Source organism: Trachypithecus francoisi, unplaced genomic scaffold (assembly GCF_009764315.1).
Source record: "Trachypithecus francoisi isolate TF-2019V2 unplaced genomic scaffold, Tfra_2.0 Lachesis_group1, whole genome shotgun sequence".
In the NCBI taxonomy this organism is placed as follows: Eukaryota; Metazoa; Chordata; class Mammalia; order Primates; family Cercopithecidae; genus Trachypithecus; species Trachypithecus francoisi.
In genome coordinates, this window is record NW_022681454.1 from 38434704 (window position 1) to 38451138 (window position 16435).

Sequence of the window (16435 nt, forward strand, 5' to 3'; positions counted from 1 at the left end):
AAGGTGCTACCCCGTAAATTCACAAGCACATGACACTCTTCTGCCTTGGTAGCTCTGTCTGTCCTCAAATGAGGAGGAGAAATTCCCTGGGAAGGAATACAAAAGCTCTAAAGTAGATTGGAGAAGAAATAAGGAATCTCAAGAAAAATGTATTTGTGTAGCAGGAAGAGACTGTCTGAGATGGAATATATTGTGATGTAAGTCACAAAAGAGAAAGTGGAGGTTTGCGGTGGCTTGTGTCCACTAGCCCCTGAATCCATTTCAACATGGTGTTATTGTCCTGGGGTAGCTTAGCTGTCATACATTAATCAACAAATACTTATGGAACACCTTCTGTTTGTTAGACACTGTTTTAGAAGCTTGAGAAAAAGTGAAATAAAACAATATCCCTGCTCTCACAGAGCTCACATCCTAATAGAAAAAAAGGTAGCAAATAAACAAAAAAAGAAAGGGGTATTTTTAGTTAGTGATATACAAAAAAAAAGAAAAGAAAATAGGACAATGACTAAACAATGAATGGCATATTAGTCCTTTTCATGTTGCTATAAAGGAAACACCTGAGGCTGGGTAACTTATAAAGAAAAAACATTTATTTGGCTCACAGTTCTGCTGGTTGGAAGACTGGGCATCCAGTGAAGGCCTCAGGCTCCTTCCATGCATGACAGAAGGTGAAGGGGAGCCAGTGTGTGCAGAGATCACAGGGCAAGAAGAGAGCCAGGAGGAAAGTACCAGGCTCTTTTTTTTTTTTTTTTTTGAGACGGAGTTTTGCCCTTGTTGCCCAGGCGGAAATGCAATGGCACGGTCTCAGCTCACTGCAACCTCCACCTCCTAGGTTCAAGCGATTCTTCTGCCTCAGCCTCCCAAGTAGCTGGGATTACAGGTGCCTGTCGCCACGCCTGGCTAGTATCTGTTTTTGCATTTGTAGTAGAGATGGGATTTCACCACGTTGGCCAGGCTGGTCTTGAACTCCTGACCTCAGGTGATCCGCCCACCTCGGCCTCCCAAAGTGCTGGGATTACAGGTGTGAGTCATCACACTTGGCCCAGAGATCTCTTTGTAAGAATCAGCTTTCTTGAAAACTAACATAGGAAGTGCTCATTTATTCCCCATCCTCAGGGAGAGTGTTCATCTATCCATGGAGGATCTACTCCCATGACCGGAACACCTCCCATCAGGCCCCACCTCCAATGCTGAGGATCAAATTTCGACATGGGATTTGGAAAGGACAAACATCCGAACCACAGCAAAGAGGAAGGGGAGTATGTTTTAAACTGTGTGGTCAAGGAAGTCATTCCTGAGGTAACATTTGAGCTGAAAACTGAATGGTTGTAAAAAAAGAACTATCCACGGCCGGGCGCGGTGGCTCAAGCCTGTAATCCCAGCACTTTGGGAGGCCGAGACGGGTGGATCACGAGGTCAGGAGATCGAGACCATCCTGGCTAACATGGTGAAACCCCGTCTCTACTAAAAAAATACAAAAAATTAGCCGGGCGATGTGGCGGGCGCCTGTAGTCCCAGCTACTCGGGAGGCTGAGGCGAGAGAATGGCATAAACCCGGGAGGCGGAGCTTGCAGTGAGCTGAGATCCGGCCACTGCACTCCAGCCTGGGCGACAGAGTGAGACTCCGTCTCAAAAAAAAAAAAAAAAAAAAAAAAAAAAAAAAAAGAACTATCCACATGGAAATCAAAACATTGGCTTTCTCTCACAAATACAAGATGGCTACCACAGCTTCAAGCATCACATCCTCACCTAACAACTTCCAGAGCAGGTCTGGGGATTTCCTTGTATCAGGAAGAAACAAAGATTTCCCACAAAACCTCTAGCACACTTCCCTTCATGTCCCACTTGCTAGAACTAGGTTGCATACCTACCCTCCAACCAGTCACTGGCAAAAGAGACTGGGATTGGCTGGGAACAACCAGGGTTCCTCTGCTGGGACCTGGCATGGGTATCCTCCACTGAAGATAGACTTCCTACACCTAAACCAGACTGGTCTGCCGTCAGCAAGGGAAAAGGGCAAAGCAGCTACCACAAAGATCACACTTGAGATGGTCATGCAGGCTTTACTGAACACCTGACCGTGTTCCAGGCACCGTGCTAGTGTTAGGAATTTTAAAAAGACCCAGGCATCACTTTCACTATCTCACTCCATTGCTTAAAAGCACTCAGTGGGGGTAACTCCCTCTTCCCTCCTCTTCACCATTTCGAAGCCCCTGGACTGATGGAGGTATAGTTCATGGCAACTTGCCTCCCTGTAGCCTCCGCTCACCTCTTCAGCTCAGAATGACTCCTCCTTCCTCTCAACTCATAAACCACATTTATTCCTTTGACAATTCATTGAACATCTGGGCCCTGGGAATACATTTTTGCTGAAAAGACAAGGTACCTGCCCTCATGGAGTTTCCAGTCTAGTGCCACAGAGAGATCATTAAATAGCCAATTACAAGAATGAAAAGTGTTACAAGAGTGGAAATACGAGGATCCACTCCGATGACCCAAACACCTCCCATCAGGCCCCACTAGATGTTACCAGAGCACCTCAAGTTGTCCAAAGGTGCGGTGAGAGAATACATATTTGGAGAAAATGTCATTTAAGCCAACACTGAAACGATGGATAGAATTTAGGGAAATGGGAGTAGAGGTCAGGTTGGGGGAGAAGACAAGGCTTTTCTACCTAGAAAAATGAGCATGTGCAAAGGGCCAGAGGTGGGAAGACAGAGTTAGAAGAAAGGAACGGAAAGAAGTTCAGCATTGCTGGAAAACAGTAGGAAGGGAGAAGAGGGAGAAGTGTCGGTAATGACCGGCAGAGGCCAGGCCAGCAGGGGTGGAAAGTTTAGGACTTCATCCTATGGGAAGCCATTGAAGGGACTGACATGATTAGGCTTGCATTTTGGAAAGGGCACTCTTACTCCCGTGCTCCAACGCCTTTTTCACGCTTCAGCCATACTACAAACAGGATGACCAACAAGACACGGTGGCAACAGGCTGGGCCAGCATAGTGGCCAGAGAGTGGGTAGTGACCAAGAAGGTCCAGGACTCAGTGAATCGTGGGCTATGCCCTGCTAGCGAGAAGAAGGGCTTAGGGGCTTCTGTTTTTTTTTTTTGTTTGTTTTTGACAGTTTCACTCTGTTTAGTGACACGATCTCAGCTCACTACAACCTCCATCTCCTGAATTCAAGCAATTACCCTGCCTCAGCCTTCCTACACAGCTAGGATTACAGGCGTGCGCCGCCATGCCTGGCTAATTTTTGTAATTTCTGTAGAGAAGATGTTTCGCCAACTTGGCCAGGCTGGTCTCCGACTCCTGGCCTCAAGTGGTCCACCCAACTCGGCCTCGCAAAGTGCTGGAGTGAGCGACTGTGCTCCACCCTGTTGGGCACTTTGAAGAATGATGGTGTCCTTCACTGAGCTACCCAGCACTAGATAGATTCATTTCTGACAACTTGCATTTGAGCAGCTTCCCACAGGGCACCGAACACACTGTGTTCACTAATTAAGTTTTTAAAATGGCGTTTCTTCTCCTTTGCCGCCTGCCCCTTCCATATCAAAACCACTCCCTTCTTATCTTGGGCCACACTTTTCTCCAACAGGCCTATTTCGCTCTTCCCCTTTGCGTCCACACCCACATGAACAATGTAAAAAATATGGTTTATGTGCTTCGAGTTTTCGTCACTGTGTCCCTGGAGAAAAATCCATACTTCTTTGAGCACCTACTACGAGTCAGTTCCACCAGGCATTCCTAACACGGTGTTCCGCTAATGCAAACCTTAAGGCAGCCAATCAGACATTTAATGATGTCAGTGATCAATAAACGGCAATTAGTAATTGACACGAATCCAACTTTTTTTTTTTCTTCTGGAATGTCTTTTATTCATTATGAAGAAAAAAAACCTCACACCCTTTACATTTTAAAGATGAAGCTTACGGGACAGCACGACGTCCCAAGAGCCGGTGTCAGTTCTGGGTATCCTCCACGTGGCCTTTCCCGGACTTGCATTACTTACAATATGCGATTTCACTACTTGAGGTTACCGGGTACTAATTTTACAACACTGTGTAGCTACATGAAGCGGCTCGGAATATACTTTAACACTCTGTTTTAAGCACTACGATGTCTGGATGAAGCAGCAAAGCGAGATGGGTCAACTTAAACGGCCTTTAAAACATCTTGAAGCAGTAACAGGCCATACACCGAAGCAAGGGCAGTTTTAAACATTACACAGGACTTAAAACAATGGAACCAATTTGTCCTTTGTTCTTTTTATTACATTCATTATTACATTAATACTGTTTAAAAAGAACCCCAAAAAGCATTAAACTTCCGTACCAATCTACACAAAGTCCTCGAAGGGGCCTGGCTTGCACCGAATGCGCATTTGTGCCACCCCATTCGCTCGCAGCGCCCTGAAGCCCACTGAGCTTAGGGCGCTAGGTCCCTAGAAGCAACTTGAAATGAGGGGGTCGCCAGGCCAGGCCCTCGTTCTGCAGGGGAGGATCCGACCAAAGTCTGCGAAGTTTCCAGGCAAGCTCGGCTGCGCAAATGCCGCTTTTTAGCTACAGCTGCAGGCCTGGCCCGTAGGAGGTTTGCCCTGGGGGTCTCCGGGCCTTCAAAGAAAAGTCCCAAGAGGCGCGGGGCCCCGCCTGGGCCGCCAGCCAGGGGGACCAGTCGCCCCGGGGCATAAAGAAAGAGCGCGCCCACAGGGTGTCCCCTGACCCCGGCGACTCGGGGCCAGGGAGGCTCGGCGCTCCCCAGCGGCCGCTCTTCCCCTCCCGAATCCGCCTGGCCCACCCGCTCCTGCACCGCGGCCGCCTCGGCTCGGCTTTTCTCCTGCAGTGAGCTGAGTGCGCTCAGCCGAGGAGGGGCCGCGCCGCGCCGGCCGCGGGGCCCAGCCCTTCCCGCCGCGCCCGGGGCCGCCCTTCCCGCTGGAGCCGGCTGATCGATGGCCCTGGCCGCCCGCGCCCCCCGCCTCGGCTCGCCCGCGAGCCCGGCTGTGTGTTTTGGAATCGGCGCAGCGGGCCGCAGCCGTGTGACGCCCGGAGCGGGCAGCGCCGCCCTTCCTTCCCCCCGGGCTCGGGCGGCGGCGCGGCGCGGCGCGGCGGCGGGGCCGGGCGGGGCGCGGGCTCCGGAGCGGAGGGCGCGGGGAGGGGACGCGGGCGGGGACACGGGCGGGGCGCGGGGCCGGGCGGGGGGCGGAGGCCGCGCCGCGCACGCCCAGCCCCACGGCCGCGCCGCGCCTCGCGGGACAGGTTGGGCCGGCGGGGCGGCGCCGGCTCCGGGGAATAATGACTGTCTGTCAGGCCGTCCCCGGGTGACTGGGCGGGGCGGGGCGGAGGCGGCGCGGGAGGCGGGGGTGGCGGGGGAAGGGCGCAGGGCGGGGTGCGTGTTTGCGCGAGTGACTCGGCCGACCCCTCCGGCGGCTGCCTCCACCCAAGTGGGTGGGGACCCGCCCAGCCCGGGCGGCCGTGGCGGCTCCCTCTCCCCTCCCTGACCCTCCCACCCCGGGTCCCAGCCTCTACTTACCCCGCCAGCCCCGGGAGGCTCGCAGAGCGAGCGGCGCCGGCGTCATGTGACTGCCCGGAGTTGGTGCCAGGAGCCAGAGGGGAGCCAGGAGCGGAGCCGCGCGGAGCCAGGGCCCGAGCCGGAGCGCAGCGAGAGCGCCCGCCGCACGCGCGCCCGTCCCAGTCCCCTGCGGCCGCCGCCGCCAACGCCGTCCGGACTGGAGCCCTGACATTGCTGCGCTCGGGGGGCTCCAGGCAGCCCGGATCGGGGCCTTTATTTCTCGTCGGCGGCGCCCCGCACTGCGCCTCGCAAAGTAAGTCCCGTCTCCCTCACCTCTGCTCCGCACCCCGGCCCCTGCCGCCCCCCTTCTCGGCCAGTCTGGTTTCATTTTTTCCCCTGGAGGGGGCCGCGGGGAATGGGTCTGAGGTGCAGCGCTGGTGTATGTGTGGGGGGCGCCTGCGGGCTTGGGAAAGTGCGGCGGCTCCACTTTGCCGGGGTGGGGGCGGAGAGCGAGCAAGGAGGAGGGGGTCACGGGTTCGCGGTGGAAGTGAGGGGTTGAGGCGAGGCACCGTGCGGACCCCGGGTGGTGGGGAGCGGGACCGCAGCGCCCGCCGCCGTCCCGGGCAGGGCGCGGGCGGGGGCTCACCTGTGTGGTCCCCGGCCTCCTCCCGCCCGCTCACGATTCCCTCCAAAGCCCCAGAAATCTCCGTGCTCTCCGCGTGTGGCAACGTTGTTTGGAGAAAGGTAGCGCCGAGGCCGCGCGCTCCTGCTCCTCCCCTTCACGGTGCCCCCCCCCCCGCCACCACATCCCCGGATCCCGCGTCCTTCCCCTCCCCGCCCTCCGCCCGCGCCCCCCGCCGCCCCCCTCTCTGGACACTCCGCGCGGCCGCTTGCCCGGCAGAGCAAACTTGGAGCAGCCTCCGGGCCCTCTGGAAAGAAACTTGGGGCAATTGGGATTGGAGGCAGCATCCCATTCTCGGTTCTGGAGCCCAGGAGCTGCCAGGGCGTCTGGATCCTCCGGGGCAGGAGAAATGAGCTGGCCGGGTTTGGAGAGTCTTCCTGGGGGCATGGAGAGAACCTGCCGCAGTGCCTGGAGCAAGGATTGCAGCGTGGCTGAAGGCGGAGGACGCCTTAGGCAACTGCCTGCAGCCGAGCCTGATGGGGATCCAGGGACCCATGGGACCTACCTAACATTTCGAAGTGGCTTTCTTAGAGATGGCAGATAAGACTTGGAATTGTCATATTCATTTTTGGGGGCAGATAGCTACTGACAAGGAGGAGTACTTTTCTGGTTTAAATGTTATAGCAGTATACAATAATACTAGAAGAATGTGAATGAGACTTATTTTTAATAAGTCGAGTTAAACGGAAATTGGAAATTGCTCACCTTCTTGTATTTCACTAAAATAAACATTTTACACTTAACCACTGAATTTCTTACTCAGAATTTATGTTTCCATTAATATCACCCAAGACATTTTAAATATATTGATTATATTCTCACAAGAGTCTGGTATATGGGAAAAAGTATGAAGAGGTATTCTGACAAGTACCTGAAACATGCCAGCAAAATCAATTGAGGAGTAGGCCAGTTGTTCATTATAGGTTTTTCCACACAGCAGTTTTGTGCTATCCTTTTCTGTATGAATTTGAGGAGCATTTTTATAAGAGAAATTCATCTGGATGATTTGCCTCACCCTAGGGAAGAAGACTTGCTTTTAGGGGAAAAAACAATCTGCTAGCATTACTATCCCAATTTTTTGGAGTTAGTGTTTAAGGAAAGTGTCCACGAGTGATTTCTTCTGGTTTGAAAAGAGGTATGTTAGTTGACCTTAGGCTGTTAATAGAAACCTGAAATTAGATGTTTGATTAAATTAAACCCCCTAGAGAAACTGATTTCTTCATTTCTGCAGTCAGTGGGCTTTGCTGCAGAACTATTTATTAGAAGAAAAAAACCTAATATACTATCGGTAAGTTCAATGATGATACATTGTAAAGAACATTTAGCTTGCATGAAAGAGAACCCAAGTATAAAAATCTCAACATGGGAATAACAAAGAAAAGGAGCTGCTTAGACCACAAAACCTTGTCAGGTACAAAACAACAGAGTTTTGCAGAAAGCTATTGTTTTATTCACTGCAAAGTTTCTAAATTAAAACCCAATCTTCTTGTTGCTATGGGCACTGTGATGCCTTTTTTTCCCCCCTTTTTTTCTTTTTCTTTTTTTTTTTTTCCTTACCTGTACTTAGTCTGCACACACCACATTCTTAAATCTCTGATAATGTAAGCTTGAGTTAAACAGTCCTGGCTAACAAAGTAAAGAGAAATAATGGGAAAGGAACTGTGAATGGATTTTACCATCTTAAAAATAACCCAAAGGGAAAGTAGACATTTTAGAATTTCTTCTAGAAATTAGTACTCTGGTGTACAGATTTTATAGTAATTTTTAGACTCAATGTCAGGAACAGAATCACATTCTTAAAAGGTGAATTTCTGTAAATGTGTGTATATGTTGAACAGATGAGCAGTTCTGTGAAAAAAATGTGTATAACTGCATTTGAAAAAGACAGTGAAAATTTGGGGTTATTCTAGACGTCCCATAGTCTGTCTTGGAATTTAGTTCTGTGACTAAAGGAGGCTTACAATTGCTCCAATTTTGGTTCTGTGAGGTACCCCAATTGTTATCTGAATTCCTAACAGCAGTGCTCTATCTTTTTTCCTCTTGATGCACTGAAGCTGAACCATAATCATTACCCTAACTCGGAATTTGATCAGAGCTAGGGAGTAGCCATTGGAATGGGGCAGAAAGGGACAAAAGAAATCAGGAGGGAGGCTAGTGTTCGTTAGGAAGGTCTCTGCTGCTTGAATATGATAAAATCACATTTCACTTATGATGTTTACTGTATGTGGCAGCTCTTATTTGTAAATAGGGCAGGTCCCCTGTATAAAGCTGGTGTTATTATTCACACCCATAGAACAAACACCTCCACCCCCCTGTTGTTGTCTTAAAAAACTCCAGCTGCTCATGAATATAGGGTCAGGGAGGGCTGGCTAAATGTTTCTCTGTGCTTTCTCTCCAGCACAGCCAGCAGAGCTGTTTCCTGTTCTTTGTTTCAAGGCTGGGGTTTGCGTCATACATTCCAAGTGGCATATGTGTGCTCTTTCCTGTTTCAGGCTGTTTTCTGGTAGATCAGTAGCCCAGACCAGGCTGAGGTCCCTGCCCCTAAACTCTGTATCCCCACCCATGGAGTTATCATGTCTCTACACACTTGATATTGCTTAAGACGCCTGTGTTATGTCATAATGAGAAGTCAGTTAACCTTTTTACGTACACCCTTTGCTCCACTGCATTTGTCTGGGTGAATAAATGCTTTTACCTTTTTAAATTTTTTATTGCCAGATTGTGATTTGGGGAAATTTGGGTCCATCTTGGCAAAGAAACCTAAAGGAGTTTTGTTTTTATTTGTTTGTAATTCTTGTGTTGAGGTGGTTAGGGTGTTAAGTTTTAAGATAGGCATTTTGCCCTGAAGCTGTCAATTTCAGATCAGGATTAACACCTTACAGTTTAGAAGACCTAGCGTTATCTGAAAGATGTGGCCCACCCTCGTTCACGTTTTAACCCAGGCTGCTCCAGGTGGCTTCCGTGGATGGAGGAGAATTTAAGTAGTGTTGGCAGCCTGGCCTTAGTTGAAAGTCTTGCTTATGTTTGGAAGGAAAAATCTTTAGCAAAATCACTGAAGCAAAGCATAAGACATTGAGAAAATCCCAGGATTATTTCTTTTTAAGGACAAAGATTTAAATATCAGGATAATATTTTAAGGACAAAGATTTCACTGTAGAATATTCTACATATCATTTCCAACCCATTTTTAAGAATTAAAAAGCTTTAAGAAAAGGAGAACTGGCAATAGCAAATTCATTTGCTGATAGATAGTTTGGAAAATTTTAATCTATTTTGAAAACAGAAGAATACTCTTATTTTTGTTTTACAATAACATTTTTCATTATTTTTTAAATACTCTGTCAGTTGTGGGTTAATGAATTTCTGGGATAATTATTTAAGACCTACCTTAATATTAGTTTTCTGTTGGTTCTTGAGAAACTAAGATTTAAGGAAATATTTGGTTGAAAAAGAAAAGTTTTAGAAAGTGCTTTTGTAAACTTGGGGATTTTTTTTTTTTTTTTTTAATGGAAAGGAATCATCTACAGCATCTCCGTGGAATTAATTTCAAGAGTTGCTGAAGCAGCAAATCAGGCCCTCTGCTCCCCCAGATTGATGATAATGGTGCTTTAGTTTTAAATGTCACATTTCACCACATTCTTTATGTATAAATGGAAAGTATAAAATATGATATTAAGAGAGTTATTAGTATCAAATAGTTGGCTACTGATACTTCTATGAAAAAAGCTGGGAGTTTTGGAAGTCCCAATAAGTTCTTTCTCCTTCGGGAAAAGCAACTGGAAATACTAAGCTGACCTGTAGGACAAGAGGCTTTTAAGCCTAAAATTCATAAGTAACTCAGATTGAAGCAGGTTTTTGTTTTGTTTGTTTTGGTTCCAGAGTTGTTAACAATCTAACTAGGTTTGGTAAAGAGTATTTGGCTTTCCCCAAATTCTTTCCTCTCCCTTTTGCAGGGAGATGAAGTGGTTAATAGGGATAATTAGGGTCTAATATATTCTATCAGAAAAAAATTCTACAAGCTTCTAAATGCTAAGCTGAATAGTTGGGGAAAATTATACTATCTTACAGTGTCTATAATTACCAAAAAAATGGGAATAAGAGTTTTATTTGTTAACCATATCAATCATGATTCCTAATTTAGTTTCATTGTGTCTCCATCCCCCCTTGAGATACTTGCCTTCTTAATATTTTCAAATCAACATTTTTTGCTATAAAACGACAGATTTCTTAGGCAGTATTTCTTGTTCTCTGCTTTCACACCCAGTTGTGTTTAAGAAAAATAAATATACGCAACTTCATTCTTTAAGTTACTAGGAATTGCATTATTCTGGAACTTGGATTCCTTCTGAAATGCTTCATTTATCATTGGTTCTAGCTTTTTAAAAAAACGAATCCCTAGAATCTTAAAACAGTTGATATCTGGTTTGCTAGTATGTGATACTCTAGTCAGAATTCCTCTTGGGAGTGAGTTGGAAAAGGGTTATGATGGTCGCTAGCATTCTCATTGTCAAGACCACTCTGTTCCTTTCTTAGACCATGTTTCTCATCTTAAGCAGTCATGCCCAAGCTGGAGACAGGAAACCAGACAGCAGTCTGCCCTGATAAGGGACAGCATTGTCTGAAGGCGGGGATAGCCCTGCTTTTCCCCCCAACTCAGTTCTCCTTCCTTGAAATTTAGTAGTCATAGAAGAGGCACAACGCTGTTGACAGTTTCTGAACCAGAACTGGGATTCATTTCTTCCAAAGCAAAAAAACAGTGTCCTCCGCCCGGCGCAGTGGCTCATGCCTATAATTTCAGCACTTGGGGAGGCCGAGGCAGGCGGATCACCTGAGGTCAGGAGTTTGAGACCAGCCTGGCCAACATAGCGAAACCCCATCTTTACTAGAAGTACAAAAATTAGCCGGGTGTGGTGGCGGGTGCCTGTAATCCCAGCTACTCGGGAGGCTGGCTGAGGCAGGAGAATCACTTGAACCCGGGAGGCGGAGGTTGCAGTGAGCCGAGATTGTGCCTGAGCAACAAGAGTGAGACTCTGTCTCAAAAAAAAAAAAAAGGTGTCCTCTTAACTGGCCCTGTCCTAATTCTGTAATGTGACCATATTCAATGGAACAGTAAGAGAAAAAAAAAAATGATCTGTGCATTTTGTATCCGTTGGTCAGAGGGTTTGTAGTAAAGTTCTTTCTTTAGCAAAACAGATTCCTGGAGGTTTTTGAAAGTCACTCTATTGTGTCAGCAGGCTGAATTCATTATCATTTCTCCATCTAATTGTTTAGAAGGGCTGGAGACAGAAGAGAGCAAGTTAAGTGGCCCTCTAGCCCATGCATTTCATGTAACCCCTGGGTCTGGCTCTTACCCTGTTTCCTGTAAGGGGGCGCTCCCTGAGGCAGGCCCTTTGCAGGAGGACCCAGAATTGCCCTGCTTAGTCTGGGACATCCTCAAGATGGTTGCCAGTCTCTGGAAGGCTTGTGGATCCTGCCAGGGATGGCCCAGAGCTAGTCTCAACCCAAATCAGTGGAGTTTGACCAAATCTGGACATAAGAGATCAAATGGATATTGAGGTCAGTGGATTCTACTCTGGAGAGTGCCCTGCGAATCAAGTGTGGGCTTCTTTCTCCTTTGGCCTATATGCTGTTCTTTCTGCTACCACTGTTTAAGTGTAATCACTGAAATCTACTCCTTTATCTGTTCCTGTACTTTGCACCCCAGTACCTTCCAAAGCTTCACACTCCAAAGCCTCGTTCATTTGTAAGATCAAGTTCCTGTTCCACTGACTTTCCAAACCAGGGAGTTTTTCTCTCCCAGGCTCCCAAAGTTTTCACGTTTACTTTGCATTTTAGAAGATGAGGTTTCAGGCTGGCTTCACCAGCCGCTGGACAGAGTTTCCATGTAGGACACCTGGTGTACCATCATTCCAGGGCCGTTGCCCTTAGTTTATCCTAGCATGTGAGAAGTGTCGTTTGACATCCATTAATTTATTCATCTCACAGGTATTTATTGAGTACCTACTTATTAGAGCTAATCTCAAATTATGTGCGTTCATTACTCTGAGTTATGCCATAGGATGGAGTAGATCTGCAGTGATCTAACCTGAAAAGGCATTTTGAAATCTTAATTGCCTACTGGAACCTCCCCCTGGCACTGCTTCCCATGGGCCAGTGTGGCTGTGCACACCCACACCCTCCCTACTGGGGAGTGGCCCCAGCGTTAGGCGATTTTACCTAAAAGTCAGTCCCACAGCACAGGCTCTGAAGCAGAACAGAAAGTGCCCGGGTCTGCAGGCAGACACACTTCTGTTCCTGGCTGCAGCTCCAACTAGCTCTGTGAAATTGGGCGAGTCATTTCACCTCTGTTCCTCCATTTCCTCATTTCTAAAATGGGATGAGGACCTGACCCTTCCACCTTTGTACAGTTATTATGAGGATTTCCGTATTTACTTGGGTCAAGCTGCCAATTTTTCTCAGCAGTTATATCGACAATGCAGGTGCACTGGCTAGGAAGAATCATCGCCTAATTTGGGGTCTTCAGAATGTGTCTTTTGATCTTGCATCCAAGTGTGCATACTGAGACAGGGCGGGCAGCAGGAGCCAGTTGGAAGGGGTGGAAACTCACTAATGTGAAAAGACTGTCCACACGCTCCATCTTCTCTGGGGACCAACCTGTTCACAGAAATCACTATCCCGTACTTACTGTTGGTGGTGTAATGTTGTCCTCTGCCCGGGGAGGTGGAAGAGTGGTGTGCCAAGGCCACCAGTCTTAAGTCAGACTACCTTAGGTTCAAGTCCTGGCTCTACAAGTTAGCAGCTGTGTGATATTAGGCAGGTTACTTGACCTCTCTGTTTCAGTGTTCTTTTCAGTAAAATGGAAGATAGTAACCACTTCATTGACATTAAACAGCACCTGGTGATTACCAAGCATGAAGGTGGTGGTGATTGGCAGGAAACCTGTGACATCACTTAGCCCCTTGCCTTCCTTGATCCCTTTTCAAAAACCTATGTTTGCACACACCCCTTCCCCCTGCAGTTCCCTCCCACCTGCCTCCTCTCCTCCCTTTCTCGCTTTCTTTTTTCTATTTTAGATTTTAAAATACAGTAGAGACCTCGACACTAGACTTGTTTAGAAGACCTCACTGAGTGAATAATAATAAATTCTTTGAAGATGGTACTGGTAAGGTCTCTGGAGTACACATGATGGGCCAGGCTAAGGTTAGGGGCAATAACTTTTTCTTAGAAAGTTTGGTTTACTAGCTCTCCCTTAGAGTTAGGCCCTTCACCCCTGTTACTTGTTTAAGGGAGGTTTCAAGTGCATTCAGAGGGAAAGGGAGATGATTGTGGAACTCCTACTATGAGCTAAGTGCTCTTATGTTAGTTCCTTAGGCTTGACAGAAAAACTTCATTCAGGGGACAGCCCAGTCTCCTGTGGGGAGTGGGGAGGGAGCCCTCTCAGGAAGGCTGAGGCCTGCCTGTCTGTCCTTCCCAGTACTGCTGGCAGCGTTGTGAGACGCACCACTGGGAAAGCTAAAAGGCCTAGCCTATCTAGGTAAGAAGAGGCGGCCTTGGATCCCCCAGGGAGCAATCAGCTGGCTGCGGAGTGGGGAGGGCCTTGAGCTGGTCTTTGAAGAATTAGGAGGATTTAGATAAGCCGGAAGGGGAGGGGGCATTCCACGCTGGTTGCCCAGCATCGGGGCCAAAAATGAACAAAGGCCTGGGGGTGGGCAGGGCAGCCAGCATGAAGGGCACTTGTTGGAGCAGGGGGCAGCTGGTGGGGAACGGGGTGCCAAGCATGGGTGCCTGAGCCCACTGTCAGACCCGGGGAGAGCGCGGGAGGGAAGTTTGTGAGCTGGGAAGGACGGGATGAGAAGAGATCTGTGAAAAACACGGGTGGCAAGGGGCGAGGGCTGGACTGGAGAGGCTGAGGGAGACCAGTGGCGGAAAAGCTGCAGCAACGCAGGTGGGAGGTGCTGAGGGCCTGGCCCCCAAGGCAGGAGGGGAGAGCAAAGAAGGTGAGGAAGGCTTCAGAGATGGCCTCTAGGTTTCCATGGTGAAGGACCAGAAAATAAGGCCAATGGGAGGCGCAGAGGGGGCAGCCTTAGAGGCAGGAACAAGGAGGAGTAGGGTTGGTTTGGGCCACGTTGATATCAGTGGTTCAAAATGCTTTTCTTTTCTGCTTATTTTTAAAGGGAGAGGGCAGGCTTCGCTCATGGTTTTGTATTCAAAGTTTCAGTGGCTCCCCGGGAGGAACTTCAGTGGAGAATCCTCAGGAGTGGAGGGAATGATCACAGCCCCACAGTTCCTTCTGGTTATTTTTAAGGTTCTAACCATCCCTGTTCAGGCCGGAATTTCCAGGAACTGGCTGCTGCCCAGAGCCAACTGCTCCCTCCCAGCCTCCCACTCCCTGCAGGGTGGGGCCCCATGGGTGGAGGCTCCTTAGGGTGGAGTTGGGTGGGTCTCCAGTGATAGGGAGGGCACTGAGCAGAGGCAGATGAGAGGCAGCGTGGCCTCAGCAGCCCTTCTGGATTTGATTATATAACACTTCACAGAAGAGAACTGTGAGGGCTTAGGCGAGGCCTTGTGAGATATGTACACAGCAGGATTAGACATTATGGGTATTTTTCAATTTATCTTGGGTTGCTTGCCCTTAAAACTAAAACACAAAATTGTCAGAGAGCATAAACAAGCGTGTAACCCTAATAGGAAAATGATTCGAATTTGCTGCAGTTTCTCTAAGAAGGGTGTGGAATGCCACTAGCCAGATGGCCTTGAACTCCCGAGGGTAGCATGGGTGTGGGTGTCCCCACCCCCAGCCCTGCTTTGCTAGGCCTCAGTTTGGAAACTCGGTCAGGCTTTTGCTTGGTTGTTACCTTTGCACCTGTCCTTATTGACATGCAAAATCAATTGCTTCACTTGGTCTTTCCGAAGTACAGGGTGTGGGCAGAATCTTATCTGAAGCCATGTCCTGTTTGGACAAGTTGGACTTGCCTTGGCAACTCTCCATAGGGTGGAGCAGATGGGTGGAGGCAGGAAAGTAAAATTGGGTGGCTTGTTAGCAGAGAGAGGAGAGAGGGTGGGTTGTTTGCTCACTGGATCATTATATTTCATCTGAAACGAAATAATTAACTTCTTTGCCATTTACAATATACATTAATGCAAAATAACTAATTCATGAGGGGCAAAGATTTAGAAACAACCCGTGGAATTTTTCTCCTTTTCAAACCAGCCATAGAAGAGTAAGACAGGTGAAAATCGCGGAGTGGCATGAACATTTCCAAGAATGTCCGGGTAGGAATTTCCAGGCAGGAATTTCCAGGTAGGTGCCAGTGCTTAGCTTTTCTTAAGGGAGCCTCCAGCTTAATGCCTGCTGACATCTGTTGCCTGTCCCCAGTATTTCTGGCCAGGGCAACTGCCCTTAAATAATACTTGAGCCATTGGGGGATTTTGAAGAATTGGGGTAAAGAAATGAAGAGAGAAAAGTTTCTCTGGAAAGGAAGTTTAGCTACAGGGATGTTGCTTGCCTGCCCAGTTTTCCTAGCCAAGAATTACACACACATGCACACACAGCCTTTTTTTTTTCTCTCTCTCTCTCCCTTTTTTCCCCTGAAGTTCCTTTGGGGAGTAAGGGTGGGGGAAGATAACATGTTTTCTCTTTTAAAAATCCAAAAACTTAAGAAGAGTTGAAAGGGACGCTTAGCAATGGTGTGTTGGTGTGTTGCTCGTTACGGCTAGCCTAGCCTAGCCTAGCCGAGGTTAGCTGGGAGACGGGAGTTGTGCTTGGAGGAAGGCAGGTGATTTGGAGCCTCAGGGTCAGCCCTGAGTTGGGGGAGATAATGCAGGGACCTTTTGAGGATTTGTGGGAAGAAATGAGGGCACGGAAAAGGGAAGAAATAGGGAGATGAGAAGGAAGAACATCAGAGGCAGGTCTTGCTCTAACCCCAAGAAACAGGGAAGAAACTCCTCCTGATATGTACACGTTCTCTCTCCACCTTCCTCCTCCCTCAGGAAGGGGCAGGCAGTCATCTGTAAGGTCGTCTCTGTAATAAATCATGCTCTAGCCTCCAGGCAAGCTGCTTTCAGAGGAGGTTTAGTAACCCCCTAACCTCGACTTCCATGAAGGACTCTGTGTGTGTGTTTCTAAGCCCTGCAGCTCACCTGCAGCCCTACCCCCCACCCCATAAAGCCATTGTGCCTAGTCCTCCGATACTACTGGATAGGGCTCCAAAGCAAGACTGCATTACTTCTGAAACTTCATGTCAATGATTCAC

General features: G+C 48.3%; 2 protein-coding genes across 4 annotated transcripts in view; one reads left to right on the top strand and one right to left on the bottom strand.

Annotated features, from left to right (window-relative positions):
- Positions 1-4244: 4244 nt before the first annotated feature.
- LOC117085270 (putative uncharacterized protein FLJ13197) lies at positions 4245-5921 on the bottom strand. The gene has a single exon (XM_033213972.1). It carries the CDS (start codon positions 5886-5888, stop codon positions 5514-5516), a length of 375 nt encoding a protein of 124 aa, XP_033069863.1. The 5' UTR covers positions 5889-5921; the 3' UTR covers positions 4245-5513.
- Positions 5542-16435, top strand: part of KLF3 (Kruppel like factor 3) — a 37319-nt gene continuing 26425 nt past the window's right edge. Inside the window, exons 1-2 of one of the 3 annotated variants that reach the window (XM_033213967.1) lie at positions 5680-5813; positions 15394-15483. The gene's annotated coding sequence lies outside the window, so the exon portion shown is untranslated. Of the gene's footprint in view, positions 5814-15393; positions 15484-16435 lie in introns of all 3 variants that reach the window. The other 2 variants (XM_033213968.1, XM_033213966.1) reach the window with 2 other exon arrangements.